Genomic DNA, 22981 nt, shown 5'->3' on the forward strand with positions numbered 1-22981 from the left:
GGCTTTTCAGTGTGGGCCGGGGTCCACACAACTGCAGTTTTTCTACCTTCACGTTCCCTTCTTGCCAAAATTTCAAACAGCAATTTCCAATATGTGTAATGTTGTAGATTTTTACCTGCACTGGTTATCATCCCCCTACGCTGCCATTTTAATATATGATACTGTAGTGAACTTGCAACGTAACCACTATCAGTATATATAGTGACATTTTGAGTCATATCAGTGTGTTGTAAGGCCGTAATAACGGCTAAAAGTTCAGCATGCTGTGCAGTCTGATCAGGAGGGGTTTTATATTGTACTTGCATTATCTTTCTTAGATTCTCATCTACCTGCACGCAGGCAAAGCCTGCAACAGTCCTTTCACAAGCTCCATCTGTAAACCATATTAACCCATCAGATAAAGGTTCAAAAGTAAGACAGTGAAATGTAGGGATTTCTATAGTATCGATCTCACCCTCTTGATCGACAGGAAAAAGCAGATCTATCTTATTTCTCTGTTCTTTAGTTAATGGTATTATTCTTATATCTTGTCCTAAAAGTACTGCTTGATATTTTCCAAATCTAGTGGCTGTCAATGCTGTTTGGCTAGGGCTCAACAGCGTTTTAATCGTGTGGTTGGTATGTATTACAATAGGAACAAAAGGCATTTGTGCTCTCCACTTGCCTACTGCAGCCACTATAGCTGTCAGTAACTTTGGTATTTCTTTCATTCCTTTTTCCACATGATTAAAAGAGCCTGACAAAAAAGCTACTGGTGTATTTACTTCATTATTTTGATTAATCATAGCTGCCCAACTATTTCCCATGTCTTTTACCCACAAATGCACAGGTGATTGGATATCTATTACTGCTAACGGTCCTGGAGATAATAAATCCCTCACAATCTTAGCCAATATTATCTTATCCTGCTCTTCCAATACAATTAGTGTATTCTTTGGTGTGGCTGCGGGCAGTTTCAAATGTTTATAAAGTCTCATTACTTTTTGTGTATAATTTGGTATCCATTGTCTGCAGTAATTTAACATTCCCAAAACAGCACGTAACTGGGTAACTGTTTGCGGTACCGGAGTCTCATTTAAAATAGATATAACTTCAGGTATAATGACCTTATGTTCTGCTGAAACATTTTGTCCTAAAAAGGTGACAGTAGACTGAGCTATAACACATTTTTCCCTGTTACATTTATATCCTAACTCTCCTAATAATAAAAATAATTTTCTAGTCCAATCTAGGCATTCTGCTTCAGTCTCAGCCGACAGTAGAATATCATCTACATAGACAAACAATGACACCGTGTCAGGCAATTGACTCCTGAAATCCTTTAAATCCATCATTAGTTGTTTTGAGAATACCGATGGACTATCAGTAAAGCCTTGAGGCATCCTAGTCCACCTGTATGCCTCACTCTGTACTATAAATGACGTCAAATCCCTAGACTCTGGATGAAGAGGTATTGAAAAGAATGCATTAGACAAGTCAATAACAGTGTTATATGCATATATATTCTGGGTATGCAAAAGAGTAGCAGGATTTGCACAAATCGGAAATTGATTTTTTGTAACCTCATTTAGCTCTCTTAAATCATGTACTATCCTTACATTGTTTTCCCCTTTCGGGACCGGAAACACTGGGGTATTGTACGGGGATACTGAAGGTTCAATAATACCATATTTCAATAATTTACCAATGTGTTCCAAGGTTTTGGATACTAATTTAGGTCGTATGGGGTAAGGGTCTTGCTTCGGCCCCTTTGCCCCTTCTATTAATTCTATCTTATGGGGTTTTGCATTTACGGCTAGTCCATATGGTGACTCACTTGTACTCCAAATATGTTGTGGTAATTCTTCCATAACCCTTACTTTATTTTCATTATTCAACTGTTGAACCATGGTGAGCAAACTTGGTATTTCTTTATTTCCAAAATCTAAACACAATCCTAATTGAGACAATAAGTCTCTACCACACAAATTTACTGGGCAATCAGGTGCCACTAAAAAGGGTACCACAGCCTCCCTTGAACCGTGCGGTTGGCATTCCAAGCGCACCAGAGTCGGTTCCGTTAGCCTTTTTCTTTGTTCTATCCCCGTAAATCCCACTGTTGTTCTATACTGATTTGAAAGCTTAACTCCCTGTGGTTTTGCACACAATACAGAGGTACTCGCCCCTGTATCTATCAAAAATCTCACAGGAGTTCCATATTTTCCAATTGCCAATGTAATAAAGGGCTCCCTTGTGTCTAATCTGAAAATCATTCCCTCTTCCTGACACGGGTTTGCTTCCAGTCAATAGCATTGGTCTGGAATATTCTGCCAAGTTGGAAAAGCATTTACAGTACCCTGTCTCTGTACTGCCGCTCCTGGTCCCTGTGATTGCATCGCCGGCTGCTGTAAGGCAGTCTGCGGGGCACTCGCAGGTATCCCTACTACTTGTGGCATTAATCCTTGCTGCGTCTGCATTTGTACTTGGGGCATTCCTGCATTCTGATAACATTCTGAAGCATAGTGACCAAATTGCTGACATCCCCAACATTGTACATGTGCCCTTCTATTATTAGGTGATAGTCCTGATCCTTGCATCCCTCGACCCCTACCCCTGCCTCTAACCATGCCTCGTCCCCTTGGTTGGTACGGCCGGCTATATCCCGGTTGTACATAGTAAATGACCTGTGGAGGTGAGGCAGAGGGCATTACCATTGTTTCCTGTTTTTTATTTCTATCCTGTTCCTTGCTTTCCAAATCCTTTAACTGCATAGTCATTAACTTAGAAGTTAATTTAGCCTGTTCTTTCTGTGGGGTCTCTATCAGTTTACGATGCACATTACTAAAATGCATCAATGTCTCTCTTATTTCTGGCCACGGCTTTGAGGACAGGGCAATGACAGCATCTAAATTTTTACGCATATTATCAGGCAGTGTGGACATAAATAGGTGTAAAAATACTGCTACATTATGATCCACATCTGCATCTTGCCCTGTTTGAGCCTTATACAAATTTATACATTTTGTCAAATGTGCCGAAAAATCAGTTTTAGGGTCCCATTTATTTGCTGTTATGGCTGAAAAATCAATCGGGGTTGGATACATCACATGCAGAGCTGCAGAAAGAGCAGCCTTACTATTCCCTGCGTATACATCCCCATCCACAGTATGTGATGGCAGGCGCTGATATCCACACTGCACTGCCAGTTGAGATATACTAATACCTGACGCTGCACACAGGGCTTTAAAATCTCCAATAGTCAATTGAGTCCCTGCAGTTGCCTGTTCTATCCCATCTAACCACATACGAGCTCCTTTCACTATACTGGGAATTTTTGCAACTAAAGTTGTAACATCTACGGGGGTGTATGGTTTGTACTGTTGTATTCGATTGCCAGCTGCGTCTAAGCGCGTCATAACTGGCATGTGTAAAGCACTACTATCTAAAGCGCTGCAAATCTCCTGTTTACCTTCCTCTTCCACCTCTTCTTCCAAATCACGTTTTATTTTGTGGAACCAATTATCCCAGAATTCCAATCCCTCTTTTACAAATGTTCCAGTCCCTATACCCGGGCAATTTTTGTTGACAACCTCTAATAATTCCTGAATGTCCTCATGTGTACTAGGACCATTTTCATCGCACGGCAAAGGGAGCCGTTTTACATCTAACAAGTGTCTAGTAGCCCCCCACCATTCCTCACCATATCTAGTATTATTCAGTCTCATAAGCTCTGCAGCCACATGCGTGCCTCGAAAAATTGGCCTGGGGGGCCCTGGGGTTAAAGATGTTGGCATAGTTTTTGTTCGCTTATGAGTTGGGGTTGACATGGTCATGGGAGGCTCGGAGTACATCCGCAGTCGTCCCTCAATTTCAAATTGAGTTGCCAGGTCATATTGTTCTGATGTAATTAGGGTTTTCAAATCAGGGTAAGTGCCTGATTCTGCACTAGATTTTCCTTTTTCTTTCTGTCTCACCCGTTTTTTCTCCTTTTTCTGTTCCCTAGTCCCCACATCACTGTCCTCATTATCCCCTCCCTTTTCACTTTCTGACTCACTGGGGGGGTCATCAAGAGCCGAATACCCAGCACATGGCACAGGGCGCTTTGCCTTGGATTCCTTCATTTTATCAGTCGCCCTTAGGGGGCACAACGTGTCCCTGCTAGATTCATATGACGGGGGATTATTTCTTTCTGCCTCTTTTTGTATCCTATCTACATCAGCATGAAACAGATCTGCTGCTAAAGAAAATAAATTCCAAATTGTAAGATGCTTTTCTAAGCTGTTCTTCTTTTTCTTATTTTCTTGTATATATGTCAGGAGAGATAATAATTTTGGACGATCAAACGATCCATCCTGAGACCAGCTCAAAACAGAATCTTTTGCATCATATTTGATCCATTTCTCATGTATTTTTTCAATCTGTTTTTTTTCTAATGGGAATAATTCTATGACATGCTGCAAAGGGGAGCATTTTTTTGAACTATCTAAATCTAAATACATAGCATACACAGGAGGCTTTTCTTTCTTATCTGCCCCTTTCCCTTTCATTGTATTCTGACTATTACAATTTCTCCTATAAAGCCACAATCTACAAAAATATACTAATGCACTTAAACAAAGAAAATATACAAAAAAGAAAACTACAAAGCTAAACAAATATATCGGTAATAAGGCCACAGTGTAAGCTTACTCACGCGTCTTCTTATTTCTCTTTTTAGCAAGCCCAGGAGTTATCACCTGTATGTCCACGTCAGTAGTTTGATCAATCCCACATCAGTGGAGCACAGAAATCATCAGGTTTAAACAACGCTTGCTTTACTTTCAATCCTGTAAAAAACTTCATTAACAACAACTTAATTTGTCCTTCGTCTCTCCTTCTCTTTTCCGTATGCGGCCTACTCCTGGCTGGCTCGCCACTTTTGTATAAAAGGATGCCGCCACTTTTGTAGAGAAGGCCAGACGAATTTCATATTTAATATAAACAGTTTACTCATTTGTTTAGTGTACAAGCTGATTACCATCAATAGGGGTAGTCAGGAAGCATTTCTATACTCAAAGCATATCTACACACACAAGCAATTTACAGCAAGCTTAAGGCAAATCAAAATGCTATAGACAGACAAAGAAAAATTCAAAATGCTTGCTACCTCTTTGTTCCAATCTGATTTTATATCGTTCTTCTTTGGCATCTGACCAATTCTCTCATACAACATTCCTGTGCAAGTCTCTGAATACCACAAACTGTTAATCATGTGCAGAACATCTGCTTTCTATTACCCCCCTACCTTTTAGCCCACAGACTTTCTGGAGCCTGCCTTTGGCTAATGTGTTGCCACATTCTTTTCATGCCTCAGGAGGGTTAGTGTTAAAACAGCTTGTTGTAATCATGGAGCCTTCCACTCCGCATTTTTCATACTTTTATTCAACAAATCTTTCATACTTTTGTTCAACAACGCATTAATCTGGCAGTAATTGGATAGCGCGTGGCTATGGACCTGTGCTGCTCAATTATCTCTGGTCACACCTATTTCCTGCCTCCCGCACTAGAAAATAATTTTGGTTTTGTAGCTGAGGAAATAGCATGCAACAAGTGCAGAACTACCGCAGCTGTTATGTGATAAATGCCAAATGTGTGCATACTAATCGCATGTTAAAAAACTTTAAAGGGGATGGGACGACTTCCCTATGAAGAAAGGCTAAAGCGGCTAGGGCTCTTCAGCTTGGAGAAAAGGTGGCTGAGGGGGAGATATGATAGAGGTCGATAAAATAATGAGTGGAGTTGAACGGGTATGAAGCGTCTGTTTACGCTTTCCAAAAATACTAGGACTAGGGGGCATGCGATGAAGCTACAATGTAGTAAATTTAAAACGAATCAGAGAAACGTTTTCTTCACTCAGTGTAATTCAACTCTGGAATTCGTTGTCAGAGAATGTGTTAAAGGCGGTTAGCTTAGCGGAGTTTAAAAAAGGTTTGGACGGCTTCCTAAAGGAAAAGTCCATAGACCATTATTAAATGGACTTGGGGAAAATCCACTATTTCTGGGATAAGCAGTATAAAATGTTTTGTTCTTTTTGGGGATCTTGCCAGGTATTTGTGATCTGGATTGGCCACAGTTGGAAACAGGATGCTGGGCTTGATGGACCTTTGGTCTGTCCCAGTATGGCAATACTTATGTACTTATGTACAAAATGGATGGTGGTAAGTGCACATGAGCTAATTCTGTTTTAAACAGCCTCGCGCTAATGGCAACATTAGTGCATGACCATTAATACAAAAATTGTCAGTAACACTGTAAATTTGAATACACTGTAATATCTGCTTGTTAAAATAGTTTTAACAAGATATTTGTTCAGTGATGACCTGCACAGAGAAATCTGAGGTGAGAATTGGACTGTATATCGAAGGAATTTGATTTTGCTTTGAGAACTGTTCCTTATTTCTTTCTTTTAAATTGGTTCACATATGCTTGTCGAGTAGTGATTCCCAAACTTGTCCTGAAGGGCTCTCAACCAGTTGGGTTTTCAGGATATCCACACTGAATATTCATGAAATAGATTTGTATACTCCAGCTCCTTTCCATGCAAATGTATCTCATGCATGTACAATACTACCTCAGTGAGCAAATGAGATGATAGCTCCTGAGAAGCAGCATGAAGTTGAAGGAAAGAATTACTGATTTAAGATTCAACAGTAGTTCTGTGAAGATTGGAGTCACGCTGAGAGAGAATCTGTGTGTAAGCTTGTCACAATAGAAAACAGTGAATTAGCAGTGGTTTACATAGTAACATAGTAGATGACGGCAGAAAAAGACCTGCACGGTCCATCCAGTCTGCCCAACAAGATAACTCATATTTGCTGCTTTTTGTGTATACCCTACTTTGATTTGTACCTATGCTCTTCAGGGCACAGACCGTATAAGTCTGCCCCGCACTATCCCCGCCTCCCAACCACCAGCCCCACCTCCCAACCACCGGCTCTGGCACAGGCACAGACCGTATAAGTCTGCCCAGCACTAACCTCACCTCCCCAGCCTTGCCTCCCAACCCCGGCTCTGGCACAGACCGTACAAGTCTGTCCAGCACTATCCCCGCCTCCCAACCACCAGTCCCGCTTCCCACCACCGGCTCTGGCACAGACCGTATAAGTCTGCCCAGCCCTATCCCCGCCTCCCAACCACCAGCCCCGCCTCCCGATCTTGACTAAGCTCCTGAGGATCCATTCCTTTGGCACAGGATTCCTTTATGCTTATCTCACGCATGTTTGAATTCCGTTACCGTTTTCATTTCCACCACCTCCCGTGGGAGGACATTCCAAGCATCCACTACTCTCTCCGTGAAAAAATACTTCCTGACATTTTTCTTGAGTCTGCCCCCCTTCAATCTCATTTCATGTCCTCTCGTTCTACCACCTTCCCATCTCCGGAAAAGATTCGTTTGCGGATTAATACCTTTCAAATATTTGAACATCTGTATCATATCACCCCTGTTTCTCCTTTCCTCCAGAGTATACATGTTTAGTTCAGCAAGTCTCTCCTCATACGTCTTGTAACGCAAATCCCATACCATTCTCGTAGCTTTTCTTTGCACCGCTTCAATTCTTTTTACATCCTTAACAAGATACGGCCTCCAAAACTGAACACAATACTCCAGGCGGGGAGAGTCTGATAGGTATGGGCGGAGAGAGGGATCTTGGGGTGATAGTATCTGAGGATTTGAAGGCGACGAAACAGTGTGACAAGGCGGTGGCAGTAGCTAGAAGGTTGTTAGGCTGTATAAAGAGAGGTGTGACCAGCAGAAGAAAGGGGGTGTTGATGCCCCTGTATAACGACTTATACAGGGGCATCAACACCCCCTTTCTTCTGCTGGTCACACCTCTCTTTATACAGCCTAACAACCTTCTAGCTACTGCCACCGCCTTGTCACACTGTTTCGTCGCCTTCAAATCCTCAGATACTATCACCCCAAGATCCCTCTCTCCGCCCGTACCTATCAGACTCTCCCCGCCTAACACATACGTCTCCCGTGGATTTCTACTTCCTAAGTGCATCACTTTGCATTTCTTCGCATTGAATTTTAATTGCCAAACCTTAGACCATTCTTCTAGCTTCCGTATGTCCTTTTTCATGTTTTCCACTCCCTCCGGGGTGTCCACTCTGTTACAGATCTTAGCATCATCCGCAAATAGGCAAACTTTACCTTCTAACCCTTCGGCAATGTCACTCATAAATATATTGAACAGAATCGGCCCCAGCACCGATCCTTGAGGCACTCCACTACTTACCTTTCGCTCCTCCGAGCGAATTCCATTCACCACCACCCTCTGGCGTCTGTCCGTCAACCAGTTCCTAATCCAGTTCACCACTTCGGGTCCTATCTTCAGCCCCTTCAGTTTATTTAAGAGCCTCCTGAGGGGAACTGTGTCAAAAGCTTTGCTGAAATCTAAGTAGATTACGTCCATAGCTCGTCCCTGATTCAATTCTCCTGTCACCCAATCAAAGAACTCAATGAGGTTCATTTGGCACGATTTCCCTTTGGTAAATCCATGCTGTCTCGGATCTTGCAACTTATTAGCTTCCAGGAAATTCACTATCCTTTCCTTCAGCATCGCTTCCATTACTTTTCCAATAACCGAAGTGAGGCTTACCGGCCTGTAGTTTCCAGCTTCTTCCCTATCACCACTTTTGTGAAGTGGGACCACATCCGCCGATCTCCAATCCCTCGGAACCTCTCCCGTCTCCAAGGATTTATTAAACAAATCTTTAAGAGGACCCGCCAGAACCTCTCTGAGCTCCCTCAATATCCTAGGGTGGATCCCATCCGGCCCCATGGCTTTGTCCACCGTTAGCTTTTCAAGTTGTTCATATACACTCTCTTCCGTGAACGGTGCTCTATCCACTTCAATCTCATTTGTACTTTTTGCAGTCCATCGCGGTCCTTCTCCAGGATTTTCTTCTGTGAAAACAGAACAGAAGTATCTATTTAGCAAATTTGCTTTTTCTTCATCATTATCCACATAGCGGTTCGCAGTATCTTTTAGTCTCACAATTCCCTTTTTAGTCATTTTCCTTTCACTAATATACCTGAAGAAAATTTTGCCACCCCTCCTTACATTTCTAGCCATTTGTTCTTCCGTTTGCGCTTTCGCCAGTCGTATCTCTCTCTTGGCTTCTTTCAGTTTCATCCGGTATTCCTCCTCGTGTCCCTTTTCATGAGTTTTTTTGTATTTCTGGAACGCCAACTCTTTAGCCTTTATTTTCTCAGCCACTTGCTTGGAGAACCATATCGGTTTCCTTTTTCTCTTGCTTTTATTTACTTTCCTTACATAAAGGTTTGTGGCCCTATTTATAGCTTCTTTCAGTCTGGACCACTGTCCTTCCACTTCTTGTATTTCCTCCCATCCCATCAGCTCCTTCCTCAGGTATTCCCCCATTTTACTAAAGTCAGCATGTTTGAAATCCAGGACTTTGAGTGGCCACCTTCCTCTTCAGCCGTCATATCAAACCAAACCGTTTCATGGTCACTGCTGCCCAGGTGGACACCCACTCAGACATTTGACACATTATCCCCATTTGTGAGTACCAGATCCAGCGTCGCTCCCTCCCTCGTGGGTTCTGACACCATTTGTCTGAGCAAAGCACTTTGAAAAGCATCCACGATCTCTCTGCTTCTTTCCGATTTCGCAGACGGAACCGTCCAATCTACATCCAGCAGATTGAAATCTCCCAACAACAGCACCTCTCTTTTCTTCCCCAACTTTTGAATATCAGCGATCAGATCTTTATCTAGGTCCTCCAAATGTGTCGGAGGTCTGTAGACAACACCCACATGGACAGAGGTTTTATCCTTTCTTTTTAAGGTGATCCATATCGCTTCTTCCTTTCCCCAGTTCCCTGTCATTTCAGTCGCTGTGATATCATTTCTCACATACAGAGCTACTCCTCCACCTTTACGCCCCTCTCTATCCTTCCTAAAAAGATTATAGCCTGGTATGTTTACATCCCATTCATGGGAACCATTGAGCCATGTCTCTGTGATTGCAACTATGTCCAAGTCTGCCTCCAAGGTTAGGGCATGAAGGTCATGAACTTTATTGCTTAGACTGTGAGCATTTGTGGTCATCACTTTCCATCTACATTTCCAAGTATGTGTTTTGGTTTTAGTGATTTGGGGGTGTCTTTTCTCTTTGGGTACCTTCATATCTTTTTGTTCCACCTTCTTTGCTTTTTCTCTCTCTTTCGCCTCATTTTTATTTTCAGGAGCATCACAGTGCTGTAGTGGAGCAAAGGAATTCTGTAGGGGCAAAACTTGTGAGGGCGGATGCTTCTGTGTCACATAACGAAGCCTGCCTGAGCCTACTGTGAACCATCTATTCTTAGGTGGTATTATCCTTTGAGGCAGTGGTGAGAATTTGGTATGATTCTGTGCAGTATGTTTACGCTGAAAAACAAGACTCTGGTTTGAGCCTGGTGTGGTGGAGAATTGTTATACGAGTAATGGACTGATCTTTAAAAGGCACAATAACATCTGATATACAGAGTAACTTAAAGACTGGTTATGAGTGGATTAAGTGAAGATCGTAATGAAGAATAGTTGCCTTTGATTGACTGTGCAATTGACAGGCTCCACAATAATGTTGTTATTGAAAAAATATATTTTGTGATGAAATTATGAGTGACACAATCATTCTGGGTACTGTAATGATATAGTTTTGGTACTGGTTTTAGAGATTTAAGATTGTGTGAGTGGATGAATGAATGATAGGTTTATTGATTTTAGACAATAATTGTTAGATTTATGAGATTTAAAGATGTAATAAAAATGAATATAATTGCAACAGTTGTTAAGCATATTATATGCATATTCATTGGAGTTATTCTAAAATCCCAACAGGCTGGTGGTCCCCAAGAAAGATTTTCCAGCCATTGCTGTAGAGCATTTAAGAGACAGGAGCATCTGTATTGCTTTTTGATAGATAAGCCTGTTTGGAGTGCCTTTTATTATTTTTAGGTAGAATTTGCTAAGCTGTATGTTCTGGATTCCAGTCAGGTAAAGACTGAGGTCCCAGTACAGATCTACAATTGTAGCTTGTTTCTCCAGCCTTGAAGGGTAACTTATGTACTGGAAATAGCTTTATTATTGTTTGAATTGTACCCACTTAGAAATGGGTGGAAGGAAAGAAGTATTGTGTGCTCAGCATCAGTATTCTTGCTACAATATGCTACTCTTTGTGGTTCGAAAATTGGCTTTTTCCTAGACGTTTTGTGCTCAGTTCATTTTTTGGGGGGACCATTTTGGAAAATAAAATGTCCAAGAGAAAAACGTCCAAAAACCAGTCATTGGGATTTCTGGGGGCCATCATTCTTAGTAGACTGGCCACACAGACATCCCAGCAGAGTAGTTGGGCAGCCTAGGGCACACTGCAGTGGACTTCATATAAAAGGTCCCAGGTACGCATCTCAACATAACCCTCTTATATTATATGGTGAACCCTCCAAGAGCAATAAAATACCAACTGTACCTCAATGTACACCATTACAATAGCTCTGAAGCTTCCAGATGTCACTTATATGTAGGTACAATAGGTATTTAGTGTATTTTGTATGGCTTATGTGTTCCACCACAAGTGTACCAGTTAAAGTGGGATATGGATATGGATCTGGGTTCCCTTGTTTACTGTCCACTGCACTGACTACTAGGCTACTCCTGGGATCTGCTGGCTGCTCTAATAGGAATGACAGTCATATGAGAAGCTGTCATAGAGCCTGGTATATACTGTCACTGTCACATCTTAGGGGGCCTGGAGGGGGGTCAGTGACCACTGGGGGAGCAAGGGGGGGTTATGCCTTAATCCATTCAGTGGTCATTTGGTCATTTAGGGCTCCTTTTTGCCACTTAGTCATGATTGAAACAGGTCTAGCCAAAAACATCTTAATTTTGGCCCTATGCGCTTTCATTTTGTTCCATTAATGAAGAAAACCATCTGTCTTTTGGGGCTAGCCATGTCTCTCCCAGGTCCCGCCCAAAACACGCCCTATCACACCCCTTGAAATTTGGACAAACTGTGGAACAAAATGTCTAAAATAGGAGTGTCAAAAATTGCAAATTGGATGTTTTTGAGAGAAAACCTCCCTTCTGCCACCTTATGAGGTTTTTTTGGACCTTTTTTTGCTTTGAATGTGAGCTCTTAAATCTCTTGCTGGGAGGGTCTCATCTAGAATCAAGCATAATTAGTAATTTCTTATTCATTCTTTAGTATGATTATCTTTTTACCTTCTTGTTTTGTAATAAACCTCTTATCAGTTGCTTAATTTATGCCATATCTGTTTTATTTTCAGAGATGTGGTACTGGGTTTTCTTGTGGGCACTCTTCTCCTCTCTCTTTATCCATGGTGCTGTGGGAATAATGATGTTTGTGATGCTGCAAAGGCACAAGCAAGGCAGAATAATGTCCCTCATCTTGGTTAGTGTGGGGTTCCTATCTTCTGTTTCTGGAGCAATGATAACTAGTAAGTTTTTTGTTTATTTAAGTAATTTTTATATAATTTGATGTTAGTAGATACGATTTCTTTTGGCATCATTTGATCAATAACAGTATATGCTAAAAGTTAAAAATCTGCAATGTGTAACTAGCATTCTCCAAGGACAAGCAGGCCTGTTTATTCTCACAAGTAAGTGACGCTGACTGCTTACCCAGTCCAAGACTTATGACTAGCGTAAGCACAGCTTTGTGGAGTATGAGTCCCTTCCCACCCGCCGCGAGAACGCAGTGCTTCAGTTCTTTTTCTACCGCAGTTAGGAGAGGGTGTGTTTTTCTACTGTCACCACACCTCGCTTGGTCTAAAGAGCTTCTTTTTGTGCCTTCTGGCAGTTTTTTTGGCTCCTTTATTGTGTTCCCGTTTGTGGAACCCCCTTTGTTCTTTATTTTCTTAGTTTTCTTTTTTCCCCAGTTTTAAGTTTCCTTATTTTTTTATATTGTCACACGTCTGGTTTTAGGCCTTGACTTCAGCCAGGTCTTCCCCTTTCTTCCTCCTGAGTGGAGGAGTGGCCTAGTGGTGAGGGTGGTGGACTTTGGTCCTGAGGAACTGAGTTCGATTCCCACTCCAGGCACAGGCAGCTCCTTGTGACTCTGGGCAAGTCACTTAACCCTCCATTGCCCCTTGTAAGCCACATTGAGCCTGCCATGAGTGGGAAAGCGTGGGGTACAAATATAACAACAATTTTTCCGGTACCTTATCCCTTTTTTAGGCTCCATCTCTTCGTTTGATTTAGCCGTGGAAGTTTTTCCATCCATGTCCACAAAAGTTCTGAAGCGCTGTACCTGGTGCAGATGGACAGTCTCTGGAAAAGATACTCTTCAGTGTCTTGGGCCCAACCATAGCCTGGTTAACTGTGTACTTTGTCTTTGTATGAAGAAGAGGACCCAGGTTTTCAGAGAAGCTCAACGTATGAGGATTTTTGGAGCCAAGTCCGGTTCCTCGACGTCAGCATCAGCATCGACATTGAGCATCACACCGGCATCGTGAGCATCGATAAGCATGGCTGCTGCTAGACCCATAGACACTAGGAGCAGTGATGCATCGAGTGGGTCTCCACCTGCCTCAAGGCCTCCCACTCTGCAGAGCCCCTGGGACCATCCACTGTTAGATCCAACCCTGAGGCGAAGTGGATTCGACGTCATCCTCATCGGCACCAAGGAGCCTTGATGACAAACTTCGACCTAAGGCCAAGAAGCACTGTCATTGATCTCCCTCGATGCATGGTGCTGGGAGCTCCAGGGCATCAAGGGATTCGGCACCCAAGAAGCGTTGGTGCAAGGAGGAGCGCTCCCCCTCCGTACAGGATGTGCTGATGCATCAGTCTCCCAGCAGCCATGACCCAGCTCCCGTATCAGCCCCGATAGTTCTGCAACTTGCTCCAGAACCAACACCCCAGCCTTTCCCAATGTCGGCCCTCAATGAGCGCATCCGGACCTTGCTCCCTGAACTGCTGGATGGCCTTTTGCAATGGTGTGCATCGGCATTGGGGGTGCTTGCGCCTACCCTACCTCCTGTAGTGGCCCCACTTGGCCCTCAGCCTGAAGTGCGGCCTCCAGCGCCGCATGTGGCCCCAGTGTCAACTGCCACCCAAGCCGGCACTACCTCAACATCAGTGGAAGAAGCTTCACCGGAGACAAGGTGGGGCTAGCTTCTCGATGCCCTTCTAGAGGACATGGCTCCTCCACATCAAGACAGGTTTGGTCTTGGCACTCCCACCTGGAGATATTGTCTGACACCGAGGAGGAGCACTCATGATATTCAGAAGAGGATCCAAGGTACTTCTCCTCAAATGAGTCCTGTGGAATTCCTTCTGAACCCTCCTCACCATTTGAACTGAGAAAGTCTCCTCTGGAGAGCTTTTCATTTTCTTCTTTTGTTATGGAAATGGCTGTGGCCATTCCATTTTCTTTGGAAGTGGAAGACAAGCCCAGGGCCAAGATGCTTGAGGTCCTCCACCTAGGGAGGCTATGACTGTCCCTTTTGAGGAGTTACTCCATGAAGTCCTTGTTAGGAATTGGGAGTCCCCTTTGTCGGTCCTGGTACTGCCCAAGAAGATTGATACCATGTATCAGATCCACTGCACACCTGGATTTGATAAGCCCCAGTTTCCTCACAATTCCATTGTGGTGGAATCCGCCCTCAAAAAGGCCAGGTGTTCTAGAGACTATGCCTCGGTGCCCCCAGGCATAGAAGCTAGAACCTTGGACTCTTTTGGGAGGAAGATGTTCCAGGCCTCTATGCACTTATGCTCTTCACGAGTGTTTACTTGCGAGACTTAGTGCACAAGATGTTAGACATAGCTGACACGGTCCCACCGGAGCAAGCTGAAATCATTTTGTCAGTTGGCCAAGCAGCAGAAGATGTGTCGAAAGTTCTTGGCCAGGGGAGCTTACAATACTTTTGATGTGGCATCCAGGATCTCTGCCCAAAGTATAACAATGCACAGGCTCTCATTGCAGCGTGTTTCTGACTCGGAACCTGCGGATGCCCCATGCCAGGAGGATAACTTTTTAGGAGAGATGGTTGAGGAGGTCGCTGACCAGATCAAGAAACATGCTGATACCATCTCTTCTGTCCCCTGCTGGACGCCTTCTGCATCTGCCTCCTCATCTAGGAGGTCTTTTGGCAAGTCGAGGATGGGGTCTCTATTACTCTCAGAGGCATAGGTACGTTACCTCTTCTCACCAATCTGTTTAGGCTCAGCACCAGCACGCTCGTTCTCGTCAATAGCATGCGCCGAAGGCCCTTACTGCTCCCCAGACAAAACAGGGGATGGGTTTTTCACTGGCTCCAACAGAGCATAGTCACAGTACCAGTGTTCATCCCGGCTGACTAACTGATCGGGGGAGGCTGAAGTTTTTTTTATGAAAGGTGGCCCGATATAACCTCCAGCTGGTGGGTTCTTCAAAGAGTCTGTCTCAGATACGCCCTCAGTTTGTTTCAGAAACCTCCAAATTGCCCCACCGAGGGCTCATTCCTTCAGAACTCAGCCCAAGCAAGTATTTGCAGAGGAACTGTCAGCCCTTCTGAAGGCCCATGCAGTCAAGCCCGTTCCACCAGGGGAAGAAGGGCAGGGACTCTATTCCAGGTACTTCCTTGGGCAGACGAAAACAGGGGGGGATGCGTCCCATCCTAGATTTAAGGACACTGAACAAATTCCTAGTCAAAAAAAAGTTCAGGATGGTTTTCCTAGGCACCCTTCTTCCCATGATTCAGGAAAACGATTGGCTGTGCTCTGTGGATGAAGGATGCATATATCCACGTCGTAATACTTCCAGCCCGCCGGAAGTATCTTTAGTTTCACCTGGGAACACACTACTTCCAGTACTTCTTGTTACCCTTTGGCCTTGCATCAGCTCCCAGGGTCTTTACAAAATGTCTAGCAGTAGTTGCAGCTTGACTATGCAGACTGGGAGTTCATGTGTTCCCTTATCTTGATGATTGGCTGGTGAAGAGCACCTTGGTGCTCAGGAGTCCATGCGGAGGACTATTCGGGTGCTTGAGCTCCTAGGGTTCATTTTAAACTACCCCAAATCCCACCTTCACCCTATTCAACAATTGGAATTCATAGGAGCCCTGCTTGACACACAGAGGGTTCGAGCTTACCTTCTGGGACTGAGAGCGGACACTTCAGTAGCTATGGCTTCCCAGGTTCGAGCCTCTCAGCAGGTCACGGCTCGGCAGATACTGAGGTTGCTGGGGCACGTCATCCATAGTGTACATAGCACCCATGACACGTCTTCACATGAGGTCAGCCCAATGGAACCTTGCTTCTCAGTGGTAACAAATCACGGGAAATCTGAAAGATATCATCCGAATGTCCCCAGAGCTTTCCACTCACTTCACTGGTGGACCATTCGATCCAACTTGACTCTGGGACTTCCATTCCAAATTCCTCTGCCCCCAAAGGTACTGATGATGGATGCATCTCTCCTGGGTTGGGGAGTTCATGTAGATGGGCTCCACACTCAAGGTGTTTGGTCCGCCCTGCAAATGAATCTTCAGATCAATCTCCTGGAGCTCCGGGCAATCTGGAACACTCTAAAGGCTTTCAGAGATCATCTGTCTCACCAAATTGTGCTCATTCAAACAGACAGTCAGGTTGCCATGTATTACACCAACAAGCAGGGGGGCACCAGATCTCGCTGTCTGTGTGAGGAGGTTATCTAGATGTGGCATTGGACGCGCCATCATGGCATGTACCTTAAAGCCACTTATCTGGCAGGCAAAAACAACAGCCTGGCCTACAGACTGAGCAGATTTATGCAACCGCACAAGTGGTCTCTCAACATGGGAGTTGCCTGAGAGATCTTCCAAGCATGAGACACCCTCTTGGTGGACCTCTTTGCTACTCACATGAATCACAAAATTCCTCAGTTCTGTTCCAGGCTTCAGGCTCACAACAGACCATTGTTGGATGCCTTTCTCCTTCATTGAGGGACAGGCCTTTTTTATGCGTATCCTCTTGTGGGGAAGACTTTGCTGAAGAGCATGGAACCGTGATTCTGATCACGCCTTACTGGCTGCAGAAGATATGGTTCCCTCTTGTTCTGGAGTTGTCCTCCAAAGAACCATGGAGATTGGAGTGTTTTCCAGCACTCATCATGCAGAACGAGGGATCTCTTGTGCATCCCAGCCTTCAGTTTCTGGCCCTCACAGTCTGGATGTTGAGAGCCTAGAATTTGTTTCCTTGGCTCTATCAGAGGGTGTCTCCCGGGTCTTGCTGGCTTGCAGGAAAGATTCCACTAGGTGGTGTTAATCTTTTAAGTGGAGGAGGTTTGCTGTCTGGTGTGAGGCAGGGCCCTAGATCCCCTTTCTTGCCCTAAACAGACCTTGCTTGAATACTTTCTACACTTATTCAAGTCTGGTCTCAAGTTCAAGTCCATAAGGGTTCACCTCAGTACAATTAGTGCTTATCATCAACATGTAGACTGTAAACCCATCTGTGGACATCCTCTAGTTATTCACTTCATGAAAGGTTTGCTTTTGTCAAAGCCCCCTGTCAAACCTCCACCTGTGTTATGGGACCTCAATGTCATTCTCACCCAGCTGATGAAAGCTCCTTTTGAGCCGTTGAGTTCCTGCCATCTGAAGTATTTGACCTGGAAGGTCATATTCTTTGTGGCTGTTACTTCAGCTCGTAGGGTCAGTGAGCTTCAGGCCCTAGTAGTGGATGCACCTTATACTAAGTTTCATCACAACAGAGTAGTCCTCCATATGCACCCTAAGTTCCTGCCAAAGGTGATGTCAGAATTCCATCTAAACCAGTTGATTCTTCCAACATTCTTTCCCCAACCTCATGCCCATCCTAGTGAAAGCAGCTTGCACACCTTGGATTGCAAGAGAGCATTGGCCTATTACATGGAGTGGACCAGGCCCCACAGACAGTCTGCCCAACTTTTTATCTTTTTTGATCCCAAGAGGATGGGGGTCGCCATCGGGAAATGCACCATCTCTAATTTGCTGGCAGATTGCATTTCCTTAACTTATGCCCAGGCTAGGCTGACGCTAGAGGATCATGTCATGGCTCATAGTGTAAGAGCCATGGCCGCGCTGGTAGATCACTTGAGGTCAGTGTCCATTAAAGAAATTTGCAAGGCTGCAACATGGTCTTAAGTCCACACATTCACATCTCATTACTACCTGGAGCAGGATACCCGACGTGACAGTCGGTTTAGGCAGACAGTGTTGCAGAATCTTTTTGGGGTCTAGAATCCAACTCCACCTCTCTAGGCCCGTTTTATTCTGTTCCAAGCTGCACTCTCACTCAGGGCCCTGTTTACTAAGCTGCGCTGTAGGTGTGCAAACTTTTTAGCGCGCGCTAAAAATTAGCACTGCTAATGATAGAGACACACATAGAAATATAATGTGTGTCTCTATCATTAGCACACGCTAAAAAGTTTGTGCACCTACAGCACAGCTTAGTAAACATGGCCCTCAGTTTGTATATAGCTTTAGGTTAATCTAAGTTATGTCCTCGCTGTTGCGAGGCCCAGTTGACCAATATTTGTTGTTTTCGGTGAGCCTGGATGCTAGGGATTCCCCACTTGTGAGAATAAATAGGCCTGCTTGTTCTCAGAGAAAGCGAAGATACTTACCTGTAGCAGGTGTTCTCCAAGGACAGCAGGCCTTATATTTTCACAGTCACTCCCAGCTCCCATTGGACTAGTCTCCTTTTTTTATTTTTTATCTTTTTTGTTGTAGTATATAACTGAAGCACTTGTGCGTGTGCGGTGGAGCGTGTCTCGCACTCCACAAAGCTCTACTTATGTTTGTCATAAGTCCCGGACTGGGTGATGCAGTGAGAATATAAGGTCTGCTGTCCTCGAAGAATGCCTTTGTAAATCAGCATCTACAGTGAGTATGGAGTAAATGTACAGGACAGACATTGAAAACAAATACTTAGAAACTAAGAAAAAATGTTCAGTTCATTTTCAGGTTATTTTTGGATGTTTTCCCAATTTCCAGACTTTTCTTTTTTGGTTTGTTTCACACATTCTTTTCAATAAAAATGTTTTAGCATGTGTTAGAACTTTTTAATATGCAATAAATAATCTAATGCATTAATTTTATTTGTCATTTACTTTCAGACACACTAACAAAACTAAATACATGGTAAGAAATGCACATCTGTACTGAGAAAGCCATAGTAGGCAGGATCTTGTGCCAAAAGCCTTAAAAATATGGTTATAGCACAAACATCAAATAACCCTCACGTACTGCATATAAAACAGTGTCGGATGCAAATAGCTTTTGATGAACTCAGCGGGAAGAAACTAAATTAAGGATGGCACTGTCTGTTGTTTCTCAGTGGTTGTAGTATTTCTTGGCTTTTTCCATACGAGACCTCCCATTCATCACATTTTTATGAATTTTTCAAGGTCTTTATAGAGAACTTGCAAAGTGATACGATATCAGAAATCAAGTCGATATGAAGCAAGTATAAAACTCAATAACTTGTGGTAATTTTAAACAACTTAAAGAAAGGTATCATAAAAACCAAACCTCTCTCTTGCATTTGAAAGGTTGATGGATCCTCAGAGGGTGGGCTACTATAACATTTTCATTAGCCAAACGCCAAATTCTTCATCAGTTCAATAACTTTTTATATTCACATTTCTCAATAATAATTTGCAACAGTTTTCAAAAAATCTCAAATACCTAACTTTCAAACACTTGATCTCTTGATTGAAGTAATCCGTCCCAACATGATACCATGTTTCGACCAACTGTATTAGGGTCAGAACACTCTTGAAAACATCCATATTAAGAATCCATCTCTTCAAAATCTTCACAAAAACTTAGCAGCGCTACCACTTGAAAACAAAACAAACTTTCATATCAGCAAGCAATCCATCTGTATCATCTAGAAAATGGCGATGGCATCTCCTTCCATATTTAATGTCAAAACAGCTGATTTCTCAGTCACTCCCTCTAGATGCCAATGACGCTCATACTAGCATCATTCACTCCAGTTCTTCATTGAGGTCCTGTGGAACAACTGAGTTTTATTGGAAAATCCATTTCTACTCTTTATTATTTAAAAGTCATTCAAAATTCCTATGGCCTAGAGATGTATAAAGAACCTAAACTTTTCCAAATAAATTCCCAGTTTATGAAGAAATGTAATGCTATTCTGAATAAGTGTGCATGGTATAGCTATGGGTTCTTCTTTAGTGGATTTGGAAGAAACAAAGAAATTATCCATCCTCTGGATTTGCATGAGTGAAGATGTGGAGATTTTTGGATGATTTTTTCTATTTGGACAGGTTCGTTGGGTTCATTAAAATCATTTGGTCTGTGGTTGAACACTTTGGACCCCAGTCTTCAATTTACTATGACGTTCTACCAACATCATATTGATTTTTTAGATTTTCATATTTCTAAGTTGGATGGGAAGTTTAGTACAACATTATATAAGAAGCATACTGATCAAAATTGCTATTTGAGATTTCATAGTTTTCATCCACATTGACAGCTTTCAGATTTGCTTGCTAGCCAATTTTTGCGCTTGCACAGAATCTGTTCTTCTTTGGTTGAGTTTTGTGTTCAAGCTACTTTCTTAAAGAGCGTTTTTTACAACAAGATTACCCTTTTGGGGTAATTAAAAAGGCATATTTGTTTTTACAGTATTTTTAAAGTGGATTTGACAGAATTGATACTTGTGTCAAAATACTCTCCTATCTCTACCAAAATCAATCACATCATTTCAAGCCATTGGCATGTGTTGGAGCTGTTCAAGATTTTTCCTGATAGACCATTTTTTTCTTTTTATGCCATGCTAACATTGGGGAACTTGTTAGTTCAAAGTTTGGTCCTTTGGAGGAACAAAGGGGAGTTGGTAATCATGACTCTTGTGGTCATTGTCAATGGTGTGAAAGGACAATGTCTAGACATATATGGAAGAATCCTACAACTGGTTGCTGTTACGGCTCTAAACATGTGATTAATTGTGATAGAGCTAATGTGATTTATCTGATTCAGTGTCCCTGTGATTTGATTTATGTTGGCCGGACATCCTGACCAGTCAAATTGAGACTGACTGAGCATAATTTTAAAATTAATACTGGCACTGAATCAGTTCCTCTGATTACCTATTGGAAGACTAAGCAACATTCTGTAACATTCTGTAGAGTGGAGGAGTGACCTAGTGGTTAGAGTGTTGGCCTTTGGTCCTGGGGAATTGGGTTCGATTCCCACTGCAGGCACAGGCAGCTCCTTGTGACTCTGGGCAAGTCACTTAACCCTCCATTGCCCCAGGTATAAATAAATACCTAAGCCGCATTGAGCCTGCCATGAGTGGGAAAGCGCAGGGTACAAATTAAAAAAAAAAAACAACATTAGTGAATTTTAGATATGGTTTTAATTAGGTGGGAGGGTGGGAATTTTGAACGATTTTTAAATTATAAAGAGCAGAGATGGATTTTTCAATTAAACTCAGTTGTTCCGCAGGGTCTTAATGAAGGACTGGAGTGGATGACACTAGTATGAGTGTGATTGACATCTGGGGGCTATGACTGAAAAATCAGCTGTTTTGACATTAAATACGGAAGGAGATGCTGTCTCCATTTTCTAGATGATACAGATGGATTGCTTGCTCATATGAAAGTTTGTTTTGTTTTCAAGTAAGTGGTGGTGCCGCTAAAATTTTGTGAAGATTTTGAAAAGATTCTTAATATGAATGTTTTCGCAGGTGCCCTGATGCAGTTGGTCGAAACATGATATCATGTCAGGAGGAGTTACTTCAATCAAGAAATCAAGTAAAAGTTAAGTGCTCGTTTGAGATGTTTTGAAAAATGCTGCAAATTATCATTGAGAAATGTGCTGAATATAAAGATTTATTGGACCAATGACAATTTTGGTGTTTGTCTAATTAAAATGTTATATTAGTCCACCATCTAAGGATCCATCAACCTTTCAAATGAAATTGAGGGGTTTGTTGAGAATGTTCGGCAGTATAAAATTTCTTTTGCTTTCTAACTAATCAGTATGTAACATTGAGAAAAATAAAATAATAAGAACAAGTAAAACCAGCTATGATGACTTTCTAGAGTTACATATATCTGTTTTTTATCGTTTATATTTTATATATCCTGTTTATTTTAAATTGTCCTCATGTGCTGGCTTTCTTTTTTATGTTTAACCCTTCAGGGCTTGAATGTCCTAGGCACTGTTAACTTTGATTCCATTGATAACACTATACCTTTGTTGTATTCAACAAGTCACAAATCTATGTTTTGGAAAGATTTGTTAATCAAAAGAAATTGGTTGTTAGACTGCTCAAGTATTTCTGAAAACTATATTGTGCTGATCACTGTTAATAAGTCTCATGGCCGTGAAAAAAAACGGACCAGGTAAAGTCGACCAAATGCTCGTCAGGGACACCCTTCTTTTTTCCATTATCGGCAGAGGACACCCATCTCTTAAGCACGCCTCAGTCCCGCCTTTGCTACGCCTCTGACACGACCCTGTGAACTTTGGTCATCCCCGCAACGGACTGCAGTTGAGGACGTCCAAAATCGAGTTTTGATTATGACGACTTGGATGACCCTGAGAGAAGGACACCCGTCTCCTGATTTGTTTTGGAAGATGGGCACCCTTCTCTTTCGAAAATGCCCCTGCAAGCCTCAAAAAGGTGCCCAAACTGACCAGATGACCACCGGAGGGAATTGGGGATGACCTCTTCTTATTCCCCCAGTGGTCACGAACCCCCTCCCACCCTAAAAAAAATTTTTTGCCAGCCTCTATGCCAGCTTCAAATGTCATACCCAGCTCCCTGACAGCAGTATGCAGGTCCGTGGAGCAGTTTTAGTGGGTGCAGTGCACTTCAGCCAGGCGGACCCAGGCCCACCCCCCTCCCCCTACCTGTTACACTTGTGGTGGTAAATGGGAGCCCTTCAAAACCCACCTGAAACCCACTGTACCCACATGTAGGTGTCCCCCTTCACCCCTTAGGGCTATGGTATTA

At 43.0% G+C, this 22981-nt stretch overlaps 1 protein-coding gene across 1 annotated transcript in view; it reads left to right on the top strand.

Moving 5' to 3' along the window:
* TMEM170B (transmembrane protein 170B) overlaps positions 1 to 22981 on the top strand; it is a 49717-nt gene that overhangs the window by 21100 nt on the left and 5636 nt on the right. The window contains exon 2 of the mRNA XM_030211046.1: positions 12313 to 12483. Within this exon, the coding sequence (XP_030066906.1) occupies positions 12313 to 12483 (171 nt within the window). The remainder of the gene's footprint in view (positions 1 to 12312; positions 12484 to 22981) is intronic.

Source organism: Microcaecilia unicolor, chromosome 1 (assembly GCF_901765095.1).
Source record: "Microcaecilia unicolor chromosome 1, aMicUni1.1, whole genome shotgun sequence".
Lineage (NCBI taxonomy): Eukaryota > Metazoa > Chordata > Amphibia > Gymnophiona > Siphonopidae > Microcaecilia > Microcaecilia unicolor.